Source organism: Trematomus bernacchii, unplaced genomic scaffold, assembly GCF_902827165.1.
Source record: "Trematomus bernacchii unplaced genomic scaffold, fTreBer1.1, whole genome shotgun sequence".
Classification (NCBI taxonomy): domain Eukaryota; kingdom Metazoa; phylum Chordata; class Actinopteri; order Perciformes; family Nototheniidae; genus Trematomus; species Trematomus bernacchii.
The window spans coordinates 7,434,510-7,454,489 of NW_022987313.1; the positions used below are offsets into that span (position 1 = coordinate 7,434,510).

Consider the following 19,980-nt stretch of genomic DNA (forward strand, 5'->3'; position numbering starts at 1 on the left):
CTTTTAATTGTATTTTTTTTAATGTTTTAATTATTTGTAGTGTTCCAAAACCAGATATTAAGTCTTGGCTATTCTGTCACAAAATAATAGAAATTGCCTAATCCAAAAATGCATGAAGGAGAAATTATTTTACCCTTTACCCTACCTTATAATATTTTTGTGAAAATGGTTGATTCCTAACTTCCCACACAAGACACAATCTTTTTAATTTAGCATTATGACTTCAACCTCATGTTAGTTTATCACTCTTGAGTCTTGAGTTAATAAAGTAATATCTTCTTACTAAACTAAATACACATTATGAACTGTTGGTGGCGATAATGTGTCGGTGATGAGGTGTTTTGCACTCAGGTCTCAAAAAAGGAAGAAGAGACAGAAAGCTTAAATAGAACTTCATATCGGAGTGAATGGACTACATAATACTGTCATCAGTATGCGCACGTAGCGAGAAGGACCTCTAGAGAGCAATGCACGTGAGCGTGTCGGTTATTAGAGGCTTGAGAAAATGTAATTTCGTGTCTTTCTTCACGTTCGGACAAACAGGAGTTACAATTAGTCAAATTACAACAATACATTGCAACTTTATTTCGTTTAAAAGCTTTCATTTCACTCTGTGTTCTCCACGGTGTCCACAGAGCAGCTCGACGATGGAGCAGGAAGCTGTCGCAGAGGTAAACAGTCCGGAGTCTGAGGAGAAAACCACCACCAAAGAGGTGACAGAAAGTGGAAAAAGAAAGAGCGAAGAGACGGGCGATGCTGAGAAAAAGGGCCGAGGCAAGAAGCGGAGGGGAGCCGGTGGAAAGAAGCTCCGTCCGGGCGAGAGATACGTCCCCCCTCCGCAGAAACGGAATCCCGGTGTCAGCTTCTGCAAGGAGCATTTCGACGAGACCGACTACTACTTTGACGGTGGTCTTCGTAAAGTGCGTCCGTACTACTTTGACTTCAAAACGTACTGCAAAGGGCGGTGGATTGGGAAGAGCCTTCTGGAGGTGTTTAAGCATGAGTTCAGAGCGGAGACCATGGAGTATTACCACAGGGCTGCCAAAGAGGGCCGCATCCGGCTGAACGACACACCTGTGGAGGACCTGTCTGTGGTGCTCAGGGTCAGTACTGCTTATGATGCTATATCTGAGATGTTAGCATAATGCTAGCAGGGCTTAATGACAGAATAACTCAGGGTAAAGTCCACTGAGTTCAGGCTTGATCTAAGTAAACCAGTTATTGATACTGCACATGATGTATTTTATTCTAATATTCACAGTATTTTGTCATTTTATTATTTTCTTGTATATCTACATTTAATGTAAATATTATTTCTAGATTTTAATATATTTTTTAAATAATTATGTTTTTTATAATGGTTTTTTTTTGGTCCCTTTTTTTTAACAATTTATATTTATTAACTGTGTTTATGTATGCACGATATTCACCAAGGCTAATTCCTTGTGTGTATTGGCATTACTTGGCAATAAACCTGCTGATTATGATATTAGTAGGTCGGATGGTTAACTAATGGTTGATTTCCTCTTTATACTTTTAAATTAATCTTTCATTTTTTATTGTAAGTACAGGCTTTTTCTGTCGCATGGCAGAAGTACAGTTAGAAGTGTTCAGCCCTTCCTCTATTCAAAATGTAATAATCAAAATCAAAATCTTGATACTGCAATCTGATAGATTAAAAAAAGTCATAAAGTACAAAACTGTCTTCTACAACTAGGAAAAGACAACAATGATCATGTGCTACAATATCCTACTACATCTATATTGTTTTATCAACATTTCAATGTAATATAGATGAATTGCCCAGCCCTAGTTCAAAATATAAGAGCTGGTGATGTTTTTTTTTAATTTAAAACTGTGGTAACACATTTTCCCTGACTCTCCACAGAACAATGACCTCATGAAGAACACGGTGCACCGCCATGAGCCCCCTGTGGTTGGCAGACCTCTGGAGGTTCTGGTGGACGACGGTGAAGTGCTCGTGATCAACAAGCCTGCCTCCATCCCGGTCCACCCCTGTGGGCGTTTCCGCCACAACACAGTGATCTTCATCCTGGGGAAGGAGCAGGGCATCTCTGAGCTCCACACAGTGCACAGACTGGACAGGCTGACCTCTGGAGTGCTGATGTTTGCCAGGACGCTGGAGACGTCTCAGAAACTGGACCAGTTAGTGAGAGACAGACAGGTACGTTCAGGACAGGGAGGATTAAAGCATTTATTTGGGTAAACCTGTGGGACAACCCTTTATATCAGTGGGTTTAGACAATAGTAGTAAGATTTATCTTGTGTTATTATTCTTTAGCTTATGTCATATGTAAATATATAATCAACTAGATCTATATTATACTTTTTCTTTTTAATTGTGTCAAAAATATGTAAACATTTTCAACAGTTAAAGGTGGGGTAGGTAATTTTGGAGAAACCAGCTCGAGTGCGCTAGAATTTGAAAATACACAGCCGGAACAAATCTGCCACTTCCTTACAGAGCCCCTCCTCCAACACACACGAACGCGCACATGACCAATGAGGGCACGAGATAAGTTTGTGCACAGATGGAAGGCTGACAGGCAGGTAGGCCATCCAGTTACTTTAGCCGGGCCGGCTAAAATGATTGGTCGTGCTTTTTACAGTACTACGGCTTCCACAGATGACATTTTTTTTTAATGGATTTTTTGTCAAAGCACTTAATATATTCATTGCTATCTGGATGTTAAGAGCATTCCATGGAATATAACAAAAAGTGTATCTCGAGCCGGTTTCTCAAACTTACTTACCCCACCTTTAAGGCACGGACACACCAGACCGATTATCGGTGTCGGTGGGCATCAGGCCGACGATGAGCGTCGACACGCCCTACTCAGACTGGTGTGTCCCGCACCGTCGGGTCTTTTCAGCCGGGCCGATGCCTTTTCGGCCGAAAAGGCGTCGGCCAAAGGCAGTCGGCAAAATAAATCACTCTGATTGGCTGTTCAGCTAGTGAATCAGTGCATGAGAAGCGAAACGGAAGTGAGGGACCCAAACAAACTATTAAGAAGGCAAATCTGAGATTTCATTTAACTCCAGCTCTCGACACAGGTTCGGGAAAGCCCCATGAGCTTCTCGTTGTAGAGTGAAAATGGAACGCACACGCCATTTGTTTGTTTATATCACGCAGTCTGTTCTTCTTCTCTCGGTTATCACGCAGTCTGTCTTCCGGTTGTTGCCTCTTTTGAATGACGAATACACACTACCGCCGCCTGCTGGTAAGGAGAGTTATTGCCACTCACGCATGCGCAGTTCGTACGTGCTTCTTGGCCGTCAGCTGTAGTCTTTGCGGTGTGTTCCAGTGCGACACATGGCCAAGACGCAGAGACGCGAGGCGACGCAACAGTCGGGGTCCGGCTGTGTCAGTTCTTTGTTGTCAGATTGGTGTGTCCGGGCCTTTAGAGGCATCCATCATTTTAATCAAGGTATTGGCGTCCCCTCTGTATCCTAATTTTTGTCCAGTTTTAAGCCGCATTATAGCAATAACATTTTTAGATGGTCTTTTTTACCATACATTTTGACCGGAATGTTAAAATATTCGGATGTCTGCATCTTTAAGTTATCAGAGAATTAAACAGAGAAAAAATGTGAGGCTACAGAACAGCGTGAGAGAAAAACTGATTTTATTCTATGTTTGAATTTACTTATTGGGTCCATTTGTTATGCAGACACTCTCTGTAGATAATTCTTACAAAAACAAGATGATGAAGAGGAACAATGAAGGAATACTAACCTCTTCTGTCTTTTTCTTTGTGCTTTCTACCAGGTTGAAAAGGAGTATGTGTGCAGGGTAGAGGGGGATTTTCCAGATGGTGAGCTGGTCTGTGAGGAGCCCATCCTGGTGGTTTCCTTTAAAGTCGGCCTCTGCAGAGTCGACCCGAAGGGGAAAGAGAGCAGAACCGTCTTCCAGAGGCTGAGCTTTAACGGGAAAACAAGCGTTGTCCGCTGTTTACCGCTGACCGGCCGCACACACCAGATCAGAGTCCACCTCCAGTACCTGGGCTTCCCCATCCTCAATGATCCCATCTATGGGTCCTCCGCCTGGGGTCCTCACAGGGGGAAGGGGGGGCAGGTGGACAAGAGTAATGAGGAGCTGCTGCAGGCTCTGGTAGAGGAACATCGCTCTCAGGAAAGTCTTCTCCTTCTGGATATACCTGACGATGCGGTTGGGATTGAACAAGAATCGGAAAAAAACAAGACATCTGAGAAAGTAGAAACATCAGATGGCACCTCTGAACTTCACACAAGTGGAGAGATTCATCAGAGCGACACTCAGGGGCCGACAGGTTGTAGCTCAGGCAGTGAAACGGTGGATAAGGTGAGTCAGATCTGCACAGACCCAAACGCTAATAACACCTCACTTGAGTCCGAAGCTGACCAATCAACTGGAAATCTAACAAAGGCAACAACTCAACCAGAAACCAGAGATAACCTGTGCTCTGAATGTAAGCTGGATCGAGCAGATCCCACAGAGAAGGAGCTCATCATGTATCTGCACGCTCTACGCTACAAAGGACCTGACTTTGAATATTCTACACGTTCACCCGATTGGGCCAAAGAGGACTGGGTCGAGACTGAATGGAGCTTACCTGATGCTGACTGATGATGGCCTTGTTGGTGTTTGTCACTGCCTTCATGCCTTTTTTTCAGACCTGACTAGATTTATTTTGTTTTACTCTGAGGCATTTTGATTTGTCTTTTATGATAATGCCAATTTATTTTAGAGTATTCCTAATGCACAAATATGTTTTCCTTTTGACTCTAGGCTGTTTTAGCTTTAAACAAAAAGAGGATATGGATTTGGATTCTTACTTATTTTACATTGTTTTAATATCAGGACAATAGTTTTAATATGATTTCATCCTACAAACCTGTAATGTGCCCAATAATTGAACCAAGATTTGAAATAAATCAAAAGCCAGTCTGCAGGAAAATAAATGTTTTTTTATTTATTTCTGTTACGTGAAAAAATGCACAACATTACATCTGTAAATAATAATAGTGGTGGTAATCTTTTAAGTTCTACTGTTCATAGAAAGCCTGCGAGGCAGGTTGTTTTCTGCTGAGTGCTGTAGAGTGAAGGCTCATTGAAGAATTGTGATTATACAGTCAAGTTGTCAAAAGCAAACACTTTTTACAAAGAGAAAGCTTGCGAATAACACTGCTCATAGGCACATTAAACACAAGTACCTTCTTGTCTAGGTGTTATGCTAGAACCACCATCAATGCACCCCAAACGCCTCTTTTCTTTATATACTCAATATCATAAAAGGAACATAGACACATCTCTTATTTTACTTTTTAAAAGCACACACCCTTTGCACAAAACACACTTTCAGCTGTTTCTGACACAGACATTTGGCACATGCTGATTCATGAATAGCTATTAGCACAATAAAAACAGCTGATGTGACATCCCAGCTGTGGGGCAGCGTGTAGATAAAGGCCTCCTTATATTTTCTGCCGGAGTTTATATTAACCGTGCTGCAGCAAAGTTTGTACAGTTTGTTGCTGTTGAAGGAGTTTCATGTGATGGCACAACTACTGCTTTGAAAACAGAAATGAGAGCTTCTTCCTTTTCAAGGCTAAGACATGTGTATAAACCCACATATAGTTTTCTCTGCATTAGAAACCCTTTTTTGCCTTTAAGTACAGTAAACATAAAAATATTTTTGACACTGGAATAAACGGCATAATTTGACGGTGAAACACTAAAAGCAACCAAGCCATGACACTACAAAGGACACATTACTACATGTTGCTTTCTACGTCATGGTCACAAAGGACATACTGTACATAATGGCCAGATTCCAAACCGATAATACTTAGGATATTATTATAAATTATTATAATTTACTGTTCTCTCCACAAAGTGCAAGATCAACTGACCATAGTAAAGTGAAAGTTTGCTACTCAATACAGCTCTTTCTTCGTATGACACATTTATCTTTTGATATTCAGATGTCCATAAACGTATATGGCTCTTAAAGGTCAAATCCAGCATGTAGAAAGGCCAGCTGCACACAGGCGACACTGTATTTTCTTAAAACCCAGTCCAGGCACAAAGTAAACTCTACAGGTGCAGCACTTTTTTTGTAAGAAAGCTTCATGTTAATTGCCTCAGATGGAAAATGCCGTTTTTAAGAAGTCATGCTTTTATATTGACTTTTCGCTGAGGAGACACTCATGCTCGGACCCTGTAGCACACACTGCAAACCTTAGCAGCAACTTTAAACAACATGCTGTCACATGTTACATTTGCTGTTGGCTTAAATTCCCCTTGAGTATTACACAAAAGCAACACTGTATGCTCCTTTTGTAGTTTATATATGCTTTTATAACTACAGTTCTTCTTTATATAAATTCAAAGCAATGTACACAGTGATTGCAAAAATTCCTCCAACTTTGCTCAACATGTATCCTCCCGCTGTCCATCCCTCTTTATCCAAACATCTGGCAGGTCGGGCTTACTGTTGGGTAAGATGACGGCTTCTTCACTCTGACTGTTGCGACCCTTACTTGTCTGGTAAACAGGGTCTTTCAGTGAGAGACGAAGTGTATCTCTCTTCCCGTTTAGATGTCCTGGTTGCAACTGAAACTCTTCTTCGGCTTCCTTTTGCCGCGTGTTGGAAGGCCCTGGCTCTATGTCACTCAGACAAGTTTCATTCGAGTCTTCCAGGCCCTCGCAGGAGCTCTGAGACTGCGAGGAGAGACGCCCTCTGTCGGAGCAGGGCTGGTGACTGTCCTCTGTGGTTTGGTCATCTTTACTGAGGGACGTCTGGTCGATAGTCTCCAATGTGTGGCTGATGATGGTGTCCTCCATGCTGGAAGATGAGGAGAAGGTTGTATTGCTCCAGTGTGTCACCCCACCAGACTGACCTCTGCATGTGTTACACAGCAGCTTATCCTTCGCTGCATCTTCCCGTGTGACTCCTACAGGCCGCAGTGTGTTTTCTTTGTACGGAGATGAAGTCTGAAGAGCTGGAGGTTGCTGGCTGGTCTTATTTTGATGACTGCACATCTCCTCACTTTCCCCATCCATGCTATTCCTGCCAACTTCTCCCCGGCAGTACTCGATCTCATCAGAGAGCACAGACGGCTGGTTGGACAGCTTACTGGTACAGGTGCTGTTTTCAAAGCTGTCGCTCAGTCGATAGGCCAATGGCTGCAGCTCGTACTGCTCCGGCCCTCGGCCCCCTCCTCCCCCGGCTGCAGTCTGTTTCTGTCTCTGCTGACGCTGGGGGTCGGGGTACAGATAGCCTCCTGCTTCTTTGTCATAACTCCTCCTCATTCTGGATCTGCCAAACGCCCCGTTCGCAGGCGAGGCTGACGGGGATCCAGGCTCTGCTGCAGAGCAAGAGTTCAGCGCTCCGTCATTGTAATCTGAAAAACATGGTAACGTGATCTTGCCACAGTTTTTCTGGGGTCCAAAAAAGCAGCAAAGAGACTGGAAGAAGAAGGTTGCAAATCCACATGCTACACATTTCACCAAAAAGAGGAATATCCCCAGTTTTCTGAACAGCAAGACCGTGGAAGGCAACATGATGATCCCCATGGAGAAAAATGCACCAGAAACTATTGCTACAGGGCATCCCATCCTTTTAGTGGAGTGGGCTACTTTCCCAATTTTGTCTGAATGAGGAGCCAAGGTGTAGGAAATGCAGTAGTTTGCAACAAAGTCAACAGAGAGCCCTGCTGCTGATGAAATAAACAGAGCCTCGATGCCGCTCAGCTGCCATTCAAGAAGAACAAGCAGGCTAATTGTGACAAAAACACTTCCCCCTACAGCTACGGTCCCATAAACGCTCAGTGGAATATTCCAGGTGGTTAAGAGAAGTAAAGCAAACGTGATGGCTACTGAGAAGCCAGCTACTACGAGAGTCTCTGAGCTTAAAACGTGTTGCAGATCAAAAAGAGACAGCTGGCTGATGAACCAACCCTTCTCCAGCCCGTGTGGTGCTCCTGATATTTCTCTGTTGAACCATGTCAGGATTTCTCTGTAGAAAAGACTGGTTCTGCTGAAGTTGAAGCTGTAGAGGTATGTGGTTTTAAATGCCAACACAAGAGCTGCGACCCTGCCATCTGGCTGGAAGTACAGACCTCCGCTGTGGGCCAGATGGCCTTCAGCATACCTCTCCGCCAGCATCATACTGAGGCAGTTCTCAAAAACGCTGGGAGTGTACGGGAAAGGGATGTCGTTACAGCAGAAATTGGGAGAGTCATCACTTTCTGAGCACCGTCTGACAGAAACCCACTGAATTAGCTCCTCCACAAGACAGATATTGTCCGTCGTAACGTCTTTATCCTCAGGTGAAGGAGGGGAATAAAAGCTTTTGTTCTGAACGCGTCCACATAAGTCCCTTAACCAAACCTGAGCATCTGGATGGCTCATGTTAAAGTCTGGGTCCAGAACCAAAGAGCCATTGCTCCTGGGGTTAAAGTGATCCCCGTTATCAGTTGGTTTGACACCCCAAACAAGCATTAAGGTAACTGGTTTATCCTCTCCATTCCTTTGTCTCTCAAACATAAACATATGTCGATACTCGGCATCGTATCTTTCAAACGGGTGACTTGAGCGGAAAAGCTTGGCCACACTGCTGTCCAAGGTGGGCAGCTTCATGCAAGGTTCAATACAGGACATGTAAGTGCCCCCCGCAGCGAGCACTGCAAACCAGCAAACCCAAATATACCTAAACTTCACCACCCCACAAGGCAGGATTTTCAGAAATAACAAGTTGGAAGTGTCGCTGATTCCTCTTTTTAATTCTCTCAGCTTCTGCCCGAGTGTGAAGAGGCATCTCTTGCGTGAGCTTGTGTCCCAGAAGCCGCCGGCGTTTTTGGAGCAGCATGGTTTCCATCCCTGCACTGCTACAGACGCAGAGGATGCTTCTGTGTAGCGCTCGCGCAGAATAAAAGAGCACGGCAGCCACACCAATGCCAAGATGGAGCTGATAAATGAGGCAGTTCCTAAATAAACAGAGAAACATCTGATTGCTGTGATGCTGCTGAGATAACCAGAGAAAAATGCTGCGCTGGAGGTCAACCCTGACGCTAAAATCAAATAGCCGACTTCCTGCAAAGCTCTGTTTACTCTTTTCTCCAGGGAGGCTGAGGGACTCTGGGACAGCTGCTGATTCCAGAAATCGGCGAAGATGAAAACCTGGTTGGAGCAGCTTCCCAAGAGAAATAGAGCTGCAGAGAGGTTGACCAGGGGGAAGAAAGTCAGGCGAAATGCTACTTTATAGAAGAAATAGGAGGTCAGGAGGGAGCCTGCGATTGCTATTACAGATAATGCAACTATGAAGAGAGAGTGGAGATAAAGAGCCATCGTGAAAAGAAGAGACGCAACAGCTAGCACAGGGTAAATTGAATCTCTTGCCAGGTAATACTTGAAAAGCTTCTGCTTGATGCCAAAGTCCATGCCAGTGATGGTTGTATTGTTGTATGTCAGATCCCTGCCTTCGAGACTCTTCATGTATATCTCCATCATGTGTTCCCCCTTGTCGACGGGTAAGAACAGAAGGCTGTACTTCAGCGTAGGGATTTGGTATTCAACAGTCTGTGGGCCCAGGAAGTCTTTATCGACCAGGTAGTGCAGGATTTGGAACACCACACGGGATTGTTTACAGAGGGACGGGACGGAGGAACAGCCGCCGTGTTTGGGTCTCTCGACACACGCCTCCACTAGGTGTCCTTCGTGATAATGCAGCGCACATTTCCGGAGAAGGTTCAGAGACTCAGACACCTGGTGAGAACGGGAGAAAATAGAAAAAGGTATTCAGTGCACTGCAGATTTAGTTATAATGAAGTGTTGCAAATGACTTAACCAGCTTTCCCGTAGCATGCATCATCAACCTTAACTTAAAGGGGACCTATCATGCAAAATGCACTTTTGTACGTGTTTTATACATGAATATGTGTCCCCGGTGTTCCAGGGAACTCACCAAGTGTCAGAAAACACAACCCTCTCTATTTTCCTCCATACCCAAATCTCTAAAAAAGGGGCTGCAACGGATCTGATAAAAACTGATCCAGATTTGAACACTGTCCTGACGTGACCTAGTGACCTAGGCGCTACGGCTATTGGGCCAACTCCACCAATCAGGAGGAGACAGCCACGGCCATTGCCGTTCGAAAGCGCTGGAGACTCTGTAGTACATATGCCAGGCCAGTGGATGGTGCTGTTCTCACTGAATCTGCCCTTGCTAAAAAATGTCAAATTGAGCAAAATGAGGCATGGCTAAAATGCATGATCTGTTTGGTATTTTGAAAAAAAAAAAGTATAAATATGCCTTATATAGGTATGGTCCTACACTATATTATTCAAATATAGCATGATAGGTCCACTTTAAAGGCAAACCTAAGAAGTGTTATTTATCATTCTGTTTTTGTGTGGGTTACAGAGTGATGGAAAATCAGCCTAAGAGATGTCTTCCTTCTCTCTATAATATAACTAGATGTCACTCAGCTTGTTACCTAATGTGTTATTTACTGATTTTTTGGCACTTTGAGCACCACAAGAGGAGTGCCATCTAGTAACATTATATGCGAGGTATAGCAGACATTTCTAAAGCCAATATCTACACTCGCACCAAAGCAGTCTACATTGAGCAATACAGGAAGGTGGAAGACAATATATACCACTCTCTCCTGATCTAACTGTGGGAAAATATTTTTTTTGTAAAGAAATGTGGACTATTCACTTTAATTATCAAGTACAAGATGGGTTAATGAAGTGTACCAAGTAATTTGTTTGTATGGTTGTTGTTTTTTAGTAAAGCTACAGAACCTGGTGTGAGGTGAGGCTGAGGCAGCAGGACGCATTAGTGAGGACAGCCAAGTAATTCCCCAGAGACCAGCTGGGACAGCAGCCGCCTCGGGACGCTCCCTCCGCCTTGCCCCTCACATGCTGTTGGCACAAATCCTGGAACTGAGCCTGGGAGCGAATCTGTATCAGAGAGAGGAAACATTTTTTGAACACATGCCCAGTTTTGAAACAAATGCACTAAAACATATTAATGCACGTAAAGTAGTGACAGTAACATCTGAGCAAGATGGATCATGGCATTAGAGAGAGGAGAAAGACAGTATGAGTGACAGACGAGAAAAGATTAACTAAAGTGTTGAGTAGATGAGAACTGACCCTGGATTGCTCCATCTCACACATGGCGTGGATCGCCTTCAGACTCCAGAGACTAGCTGAGTTTTCAGATCGAAACACCAGCTGAGCCAGATGCTTGCCTGCGTGGAGAGAGACAGATGGATTCAACATACTTGAACAAGATGACCAGCAGTGATTCATCACTTTGTTTGGATGGTGACAAATGTTCAGAATACTTGAATCCAAGAGTTGCTTTAAAACCAGGCTCGAAACACATTGCTTTGTCTTCTATCTTCTTGTCTGATTTGAATTAGAAATGAGGCTTTTTAAAGTGAAACCTTTAAGGCTTAGAATTGCTTATAAATCCATTTAGGCAGCTTTTATTGGATTTGAAAGGCAACCCGGAGTAAAGTCTTTGATCTGCCAGCACACCATTTCCAAGTAAAGTCTGAAGAAGAAAAATCTGGGATAACCTGGTCAAGAAAATGCATTCCGACTGTTTCCTTTGAAGCCATACTAAAAGTAATTATTTACATCTTCTTAAGATCTCACTATTGTTGTTCATTTGCATTTTACCATAAGCCTCTGGATTGTATTTATGCTGTACTGATTTCATTAGTTTACTGCAAGTGCTGATTACTCCGTAACAGGCAGGAGGGCTTTGCTCACTCAAACATTTGCATATTATGCAATTTGCTCAACTGCTGAATAAGCACCCCTTATATGTACATTGTTTTTTATCATATTTCCATTTCACTGTCTGCACTACTAAGGATGCTAAAGTATCGCTCAACATTTGGGAACTGTAAAATGGTAGGATTATGGTTGTATTTTCATAGTTACGATAATCAGTGTAGCAGATATGTGAGCGATTCATTTATCATCAGTGTTTTAAAAGAAAAAATTCACAGGGATGAGCTGATCATGGCTGACCCACCTGGAGCGTCGCAGAGGAACGTGTCTGGAGATGAGTCTCGAGCCAGCATCCTCTTCAAGCGAAGCCTGGAGGTTTCCTGGCTGCCACCGCTATCTCCACTTACAACCCCCCCGAAACTGGCACAGGTAGAAGCACACACATGCACCTTTTTTAATCTCATAAAACACACAAACAACATTTTTTAAACAAGTAGAAAATGTATCAGTATGACAATTATATCATTTACAATACCTACATTCATTGTTTTTTAGTCCACTTGGAGGCAGTGCAATAAACTGCAGACAAAACACTAACATGTTTTAACCTTTTTTCTTAGATTTCTTTACACAAATAAGCAACAGGAATTTGGAGTTCAGTTTCAGATTACCTGGCCAACGTAAGTGGGATCTTTTACCTTTCTTCTCCTCTGTTTTAGCCTCTAACAGTTCCTATGAAAACATATCTGGCTTTTTACCTGCTTACTGCTCCACTGTTCACAAGCTAGTTTTGAACTGTGCCTGTGGGTTTTGTGCTGGGCAAGTTGTGTACATTGGAGCTTTTTAGCAAAAAAAACACTAATAAGAGGGATGAGAGTGAATCAAATGGCTTCAATAATTTATATACCATTAAAAAAACATGTTAAACTGAATAGTAAAAGGTTGTTATATAATTTATGTTCTTAAAATAGAGTCTTGTTCTTTAAGTCAATCTGCTTTATCTACAATCCTGTTTTTTAAATGTTATTTCTATAAACACATGTGCCAATACAAGTTATAAGTATTAACCCTAGCAAAAACTCTGTTTTTCAAACCCTGGCTGACCCCACAAGCCTGTACAAGCAGCACGACAACTCGTATCTGTGTGCATGGGTCAACACTGCAGTCCTCCTGTAGAAAACCTGCACTCCACTGAATCTCCCTGCTGACCTTTTGCTGAGCTGCTGCGGTAAAGGAGACAGTTTTCTCCCCGGGCCGGTGTTCTCCTGCAGCTCGGACAAGCTGGACTGGCGAACTCCAATGTATGTTCCCCGTGGCTCAAAGCCCTGAGGAAGAAGCACAGCACACACACACACACATTGACACACAAACACACATCACAGCTAAAGACAGTGTGGACGCTGGTGCCCATCAATGCACTGCAGCAGCTTACTGAATAAATCAGCATCACAAGCAGCGTATAATGTTGCATGAATAAGCCCGTTTGCTAGATGAGTGTTTGATGTTATCTTAAAAGAAAGACACTTACAGTAAAAAAGCAATCCTATTCCACTCCTATATGCGAATCTGTATAGACTTATCCTGAATGATGCATTGTTAATATTTGTGTGTTGCATTTTGATTATAATGATTAAAGCAGTGTTTGTCCTGTAAGCTTGCATCTCAAAGGTGAAAATGTGTTTTTAATTAAGATGATGAGTGTGATCTCATTAGGTGCACTTTATTGAATCTGAGATAGGTATCATCAGAGAGAGAGAGAGTCATTACATAAACATTGACTTACACTTCCTAAGTTGATAAGGGAGGTTTGTAATGTCGACTTGACAGAAGAGTTAGTTAGTATTGCATGTTCTGCACCAGGTGGAGATGCAGCATTACATCTTAGACACTGTTCGGTTTGTATATGTGTGTGTATGACTGTGTGTGTTTGAGATTCACCAGTAGCGGGTCGGAGAAGTCCGGCAGAGGACCGATAAAGAGTCCGGCCAGAGAGCATCCCAGCAGCAGCACGGCACAGCCCACCAGCACCGCTAACGGGTAGTCCACTATCAGCTGGGAATAACTGCCACAGAAGAAGTGATGCTTATGGTTAAAAGAATAGTTGTTATGATCAAAATAGGAAAGACATGCAGTATTTTGAGCTTTTAAAGTGAAAATTGCTTTGAATACTTACTTTCTAAGAATATAGTAGAGTCCTCCATCCCTGTTAATAGTTGAAAACGTTGTTAGAATAATTAGAAAATAATACCACAGGAAATACTTCTTGAGTGTGATGCTACAGCTACATCTACCGCTAGGTTAGCTTAGCTTAGCTGGCATAAAGACTAAAAACAGTGGGGAAAGCTGGCTCAGTCCAAAGGTTAAACAAATTATCAATGATGAAGAAAATTAACTCAATATTCGGCTAATAAGATAAGATAAGATAGTACTTTATTGATCCCAATTTGGGAAATGTTTGCGTTGCAGCAGCATAAAAAAGACATGGCATTGTACAATAAAATGTGTACATTTGACAACTATAAGGCCCTTTTGATTTAGATAAGGGTTATTTAAGTGTTTGTTGGGGTAAGTTGATTACCCTTGACAAATATTGTCTCTCCCAATGTAAGTCTATGTGGAAAGGTCATCTCATTACAGATTTGAATGTTGTAATTCCATGGTTGTCACTACGAAGATTGTCTTTAATGCGAAGCGCTCTAACTTGGGGCTAAGGTTCGGCCTGTTTATAGTCCTTATGCCAAGCTAAGATAACTGGCTTCTGAGTGTCATCTTAACTCTCCACCAGAAATCAAATTAGCAAAAATGTCAAACTGTTCCTTTAAACACACCTTACTGTCACCACATGTCGCTGTGTAGGCTTCTTTGTCTTGCTTTCATTTGACCCATGCAGCCAATGACATCTCACCGCGCCGTGGTTAGACGTCTGATGTGCAGAATTACGACCCGCTCTCATCACTACCTCTCCTTCTGCATGAGGACCTGTTGGGTTTAAATGGCAGTCGCGGCAGGTGTTTGGTTTGATTGGACCGTAATGGTTACAGTGGGGACATATCCGGTTCTGTTGCGATTCGTAGGCCCCAGGTTGGGGAACCTAAAAAAGAAAAGGAGGGTAGAAACAATATAAGTCACAGAAATGGTGTCTAGTATCCTCTTCGTATAGGATCCTGCTGTTCTTCAGGTCTTTTGAGTGACTACAATAACTATTTTTGCCTCTGTCTCCCAAATCCTGGATTTACTTCTAAACATTTTTTTTTAATGAGTCCCCAAATATCCAGGCTAAACAGCACACAGTACAATGGGGCTCATCATGCATACTTGGTGATAAAGCTGGCAGGAGGAAGAGGGTCTGCCGAGGCTGCTGCAGCTGTCACAAAGCTCCCCATCCGACTGGTCAACTGTCAACTGGGCCTCCGCTGAACCCTCGCTGTCAGGAGGGCACAGAGACACCGCCGGGATCCCACTGAGGTTAGGAAGAGACAGGCGGGGGGAGACAGAGATGGATGAGAAATGGTGAAATGATGAAGAGAATAGAAGAGAGGCAAAATGATTGACAGTTAAGCAAAAAAAAAGATCTAATATGCAGAGGTGGGAGTTTGAAAAACCTAACTATCTGTATTTCCTAGCACACATTGAATGACATCTTATTTTCCTGACTGCATTCTTGGTTTTTATCTCTTATTCAGCGGTAAGTTGAGTGGGCCAGCAGAGATAACGAAGTTAGGAGTGGATTTCTGTGTAATGCACTTGGCTACCGGACATAAGGACGCCCAATTAAAAAAGAAAGGAGGGTGTGAGAGACAGAAGAAGAGGGTGAGAAAGTATTTCACATCATGTCACAGACCCCATTATAAGAGAGGTATGTGTCCGTCTAGGATAGATTGATGAGACTGAGTGGCAGTGGGATGACAGCAGTCAGGAGAACTTCGTGGTGATATAATAATATGCTTCTCCCCTTTCTCTTTCCTACACTACATCATGCAACTCAAGGAAACATGGTTGCAGAATTATTATTTTTAGCCACATAAGAGCTAACTCTGGAGATACTGGTTGGTTCACCACTTTGGTCCACATTGAAATATAGGCTAATGATTTGATAGATTGACATACAATTATATACGGACATTAATGGTTCCCATTGGACGACTCCTTGTGACTTAGGTGATCTGTTGACTTTTTCACCGGCGCCTGTGGAGAAGTGAAGTTGGCATTTGTGGGTTTAGGTAAAATGTCTCAAAGACTATTGGATGGATTGCTATGACATTTGGTACAGACATTTATGTTTTCCCTCAGGATGAACTGTGATAAATGTAGTCTTTATCGCTTCAATTTCCAGTATTGTGGTTTATGGCAAAAACACTGCCTTTTACTGATGACATTCTCAGCAGCGTTTAAGATGTGTGTCTTGTGTTTAGTTGTTATTATAACCTATAATCTTGAGGAGGTTATTTTATCAGTTAATTTTGTTTGTCTATCAGCAGGATTTGGAAAACTACTGACTTTATTTGCATTAAACTTGGTGGTGTATCATGATGCACGGGAAAAAAACATAACATTTGGAAGCATATCCGAATCACGAATCATATCCGAATCACGCAGTGGAGACTATAACTATGACACTAATTTGTTTTGGTTTTTCAAAAGAACCCTGTTGATAGAGACAAACAAGGCAAAGGGTGAGAGCGATTAAAAATGATCTTTCTTCTACAAATCAGTAAGTATTAAACCTGCCTACATGTTTAAACTACCGGATGTTTTGCCATGCAATATTGGCAGACTTTTCTAACCTAAAGCCTAATGGGGTAGACTGTTTATGGAGTGGTTCATTGTGATCAGAGAATCATTTATTATTGTTTAATTTGACCTTTTCCTAATATACATTTTAAGGAGTCTCTTTATATTTAAGTGTACAGACATACACACTGAGCCGTACCCTAGCTGTATCTCAGTGAAGTGGTGTCTGTCTCGTCTACCACATGCTTGTTTTTCCACAGCAGACTGGATGCAACCACACTTCCTGCCTTGTCACCATGGTGACAGAGTAAGTCAACAGAGCCTAAATGACCCTACACAGTTGTATTTGCATCACATAATAAGGCACATAGATGATGAGTGGTCTGTTTGATTGTCAGCATACAGTAGCAGAGGGATTAACGGTGGAGCTCTGAACAGCAGTATTTTGTATTCACAATAACACAATAACATTGTAATATGATCTTAATGCAGAGTACAATGTGAGCCATTGTACTCTGCAGTTCTTAGGCCCAAAGCATCTAGTTTAGCCTATGTAGGTGCTGAAGTGAGTAAATACACAATCATAGACATTATCTGGATGTCAACACTTTCAACTTATTTCAGAACAATTTCCATAGCAAGATAATCTCCCTCAGTACAAACCTGAGAGTGGGTACGTTACCCATGCCTGGCAGCATCTTCTCTACAGGGTTCAGGATAAAGAGTATTTAGCTCATAGCTTTATATAGCTCATTACTTCCTTTTGATGGTTCCTCGCGGCTAGAGAAGAGCAATTTGTGGTGATCATTAATATTTCAGTGTATTAAGACAAAAATACATCCAGGAAAGTGTCACTGAGGTGCTGCCATCACCCAGAATTAAAAGAAAAAGGTCCTTGCATTGTGGCATTGTGCATTGAGATCAGATTAACCTTATACTTCTGAAAAACATCACTACAGTAACTGAGAAAATGGTTAAATAAAAGTGGCAGAGATCCCAGTTATAAGCTAACTGAATGTAGTCTAATACAAAAGCCATAAAAAAAGAAAAAAATGCTATAATTCAGATCTGTAATCTTCCAAGAAGTAAGACCTATTGCTTGGCTGTTGTATTAGGCTACTTTAGATTTCGCTGACGAGTTTGCAGTAGTAGAAGTATTTGCGTTAAAGTAGCAGGCAAGTAAAGGTGCAGAGGTCACACATGCTTCAGTACAACACCTGATTAATGTATATACTTTTAACCTGGTGTGTGTATAAGGGCAACATACTCTATCACCATTGTGTTATATCTTGTAGCTATAGAGAGAGTGTTATAACGGACATTTTTTGAGGATGTGCGCACTAAAATGTTAAAATAGTGATGAGGAGAGCTTTAAGGCATTCAAAAGACTCCAGCATGGAGGAAATATCTGACAGACTGAAGACTGTCAGCTCTTACTACTCTCCTCCGTCTGCCTTCAGGTCTCTGTCTCTCTCCCTTTATACAGCGCGTCTCTTACATCAACTCTCTGGAAGCATGTCAATGTCATGTCCTCAAACATCCCCTCAACTGCCAATCAAAAACACACATAAGAGAGAAAAAAGGGACAAAGGCTTGGGGTTTATGCAGGAAGCCAACTGTTAACCTTCCTCAAAAAAGAGAGCTTCTATCGGGCGTTTTAAAAAGGGCAAAGACTTGAGGGTCTGCCTGCAAAGGGTGGCAGACCTCAGCTGTTTCCAGCCCTGCTTTCATGTTTGAAGCCCTTTGGTCATTTTTTTGTTTTTTTATATGCAGCAGAGTAAGTGACAGGGTGAAATTAGTGAAAGTGACCCAGCAGGAGGTTGATTCTCAAGTCAACGTGAGTGAGAGGTTGTGTGTAGCTATAGGATATCTGAGGCAACAAATAACAACATAAAAGCTGATTTATTTGAAGATAAATCCATTATGGCACTAACTCTTGTTTATTCTATTGTTTTAAATATCGATATACAGCATGATATTATGGATTAAGTATATTTGACATAAAGATGTTGTGTTTATCAAACATAAAATAATCTTAAGTAAATTGACAACAGCACATGACAATGCCTTGATTTCACCAGCAGTACAAACAGTGCAACATATCAGGATTAAGGCTTTTATAATGTTGAAATGATTATAATATTGGAGAAATCATATCCTGTGCATAATGCTATTGTCCACAGCTGGATGAACAATACGCACATCGGCCACAGGAGGGTAAAAACACATCCACGTCTACTACAGTAAATCTTATGTTTCTACAGTTAGCACCTGATAAATCCACAGACAAGAAAAACAAACCAACCTTTGGCAAGCCTCGTGAATTTCCATTTCATCTGTAGGAGAATCCATCACTATCGCATCCGTGCTCTCTCCTATTATCGAGCAAGCCTCCATCTTCCTTCTGTTTCTGCTTTATATATAAAATAAACGCATAGGAAGATGCTCTGTTATTTTGAAATGGGCTTACCAACAGTGCCCATCTGCTCAGACTGAGTCCACGCGGATCAGCAGCTTTTTTCTGAGGCTGATACTACGGAGCAGCACCGGGGCTGTTTGGGTTAATCTGCCCCGAGCTGCGCGCTGATTGGCGGAGCCGCGGTGATGCTGAGGCCGCTGCCTGGTCGCTGTCCAACCGGCCGCGGTGCTGGAGCTCAGGGTGACGGATAGTGTGTGTTAAGTGTCGGCTTAATTGGCTCGGACATGAGCTACAGATGCTGCTTAATGTATGTGGGGAAGATGCACAGACAGTGGTGCTGTGTTCAATTAAAACGATCATTCAATTTGGACGTCAAGCTGTGGATCATATCCCATGAATAATATGAATGTGCAACAGATTTATCTTGTCAGGGCTGATGAGGTGAATTAAGGTTAGGCTATTTATTATTGTCAACGTCAATCAATAATGAGGAATTTGGGATAAAAATGCACCCATGCAAATCCTGTGGCAAAAATAAATGTCATAATGACATTGTGTTTCAAATTAGAGACATGTTATTGAAGATATACCATGGGATTTACCAGTTGTGTTTTTTAACTGCTTTACAGATTAGCCAAACTCTTCATAAGAACAGCTTTTGGGTTGCAAGATTTTGTAAAATCCATTTGACTGGCCACTGAAAGCAAGTACCCTATCAAAACCAAGTACAATTGCAGACTAATTAAACCACCCTAATATTGATTCATTAAGGCTTCAAGCTGCAGACTAAATCATCCTTACTGTGTCTTTACCAAATAAGAAAGTCGAAAAAGAACATTTTCACACGGTTCTTAATGTTCTTACGGTGCCTAATAAACCGAGAACAAAACCCATCAATGAACCAAGTTTAAACCATAACTCTTCATAAAGGTGTCTTATTCAAAAAGTAGTACTCTGTAGAAGCATAGCCAATCATTCATCATAATATATTACCTGTGGTAAGCCTGCAGTCATTACTCAATGATGAATGACAATGTAGCTCTTAAATAAGGAAGATAAAAATATAAAAGAA

At 42.1% G+C, this 19,980-nt stretch overlaps 2 protein-coding genes across 4 annotated transcripts; one reads left to right on the forward strand and one right to left on the reverse strand.

Annotated features, from left to right (window-relative positions):
* Positions 1-432: 432 nt before the first annotated feature.
* rpusd2 (RNA pseudouridine synthase domain containing 2) lies at positions 433-4,962 on the forward strand. Of its 3 annotated transcripts, none has more exons than XM_034124648.1 (4): positions 437-473; positions 636-1,103; positions 1,889-2,185; positions 3,791-4,962. In XM_034124648.1, the coding sequence occupies exons 1-4, from the start codon at positions 468-470 to the stop codon at positions 4,625-4,627; spliced, it is 1,608 nt and encodes a 535-aa protein (XP_033980539.1). In that variant the 5' UTR covers positions 437-467; the 3' UTR covers positions 4,628-4,962. The 3 variants fall into 3 exon arrangements, with proteins under 3 accessions (XP_033980537.1, XP_033980539.1, XP_033980543.1); XM_034124652.1 differs by lacking the exon at positions 437-473 and adding an exon at positions 487-507; XM_034124646.1 differs by having other exon boundaries at positions 433-1,103.
* Positions 4,954-18,945, reverse strand: disp2 (dispatched homolog 2 (Drosophila)). Its single transcript, XM_034124632.1, has 10 exons — positions 18,795-18,945; positions 15,074-15,218; positions 14,587-14,849; positions 13,932-13,961; positions 13,697-13,820; positions 12,968-13,083; positions 12,063-12,178; positions 11,168-11,265; positions 10,814-10,972; positions 4,954-9,769 (listed from the first exon to the last, which is right to left on the reverse strand). The coding sequence occupies exons 1-10, from the start codon at positions 18,884-18,886 to the stop codon at positions 6,434-6,436; spliced, it is 4,479 nt and encodes a 1,492-aa protein (XP_033980523.1). The 5' UTR covers positions 18,887-18,945; the 3' UTR covers positions 4,954-6,433.
* Positions 18,946-19,980: the final 1,035 nt, after the last annotated feature.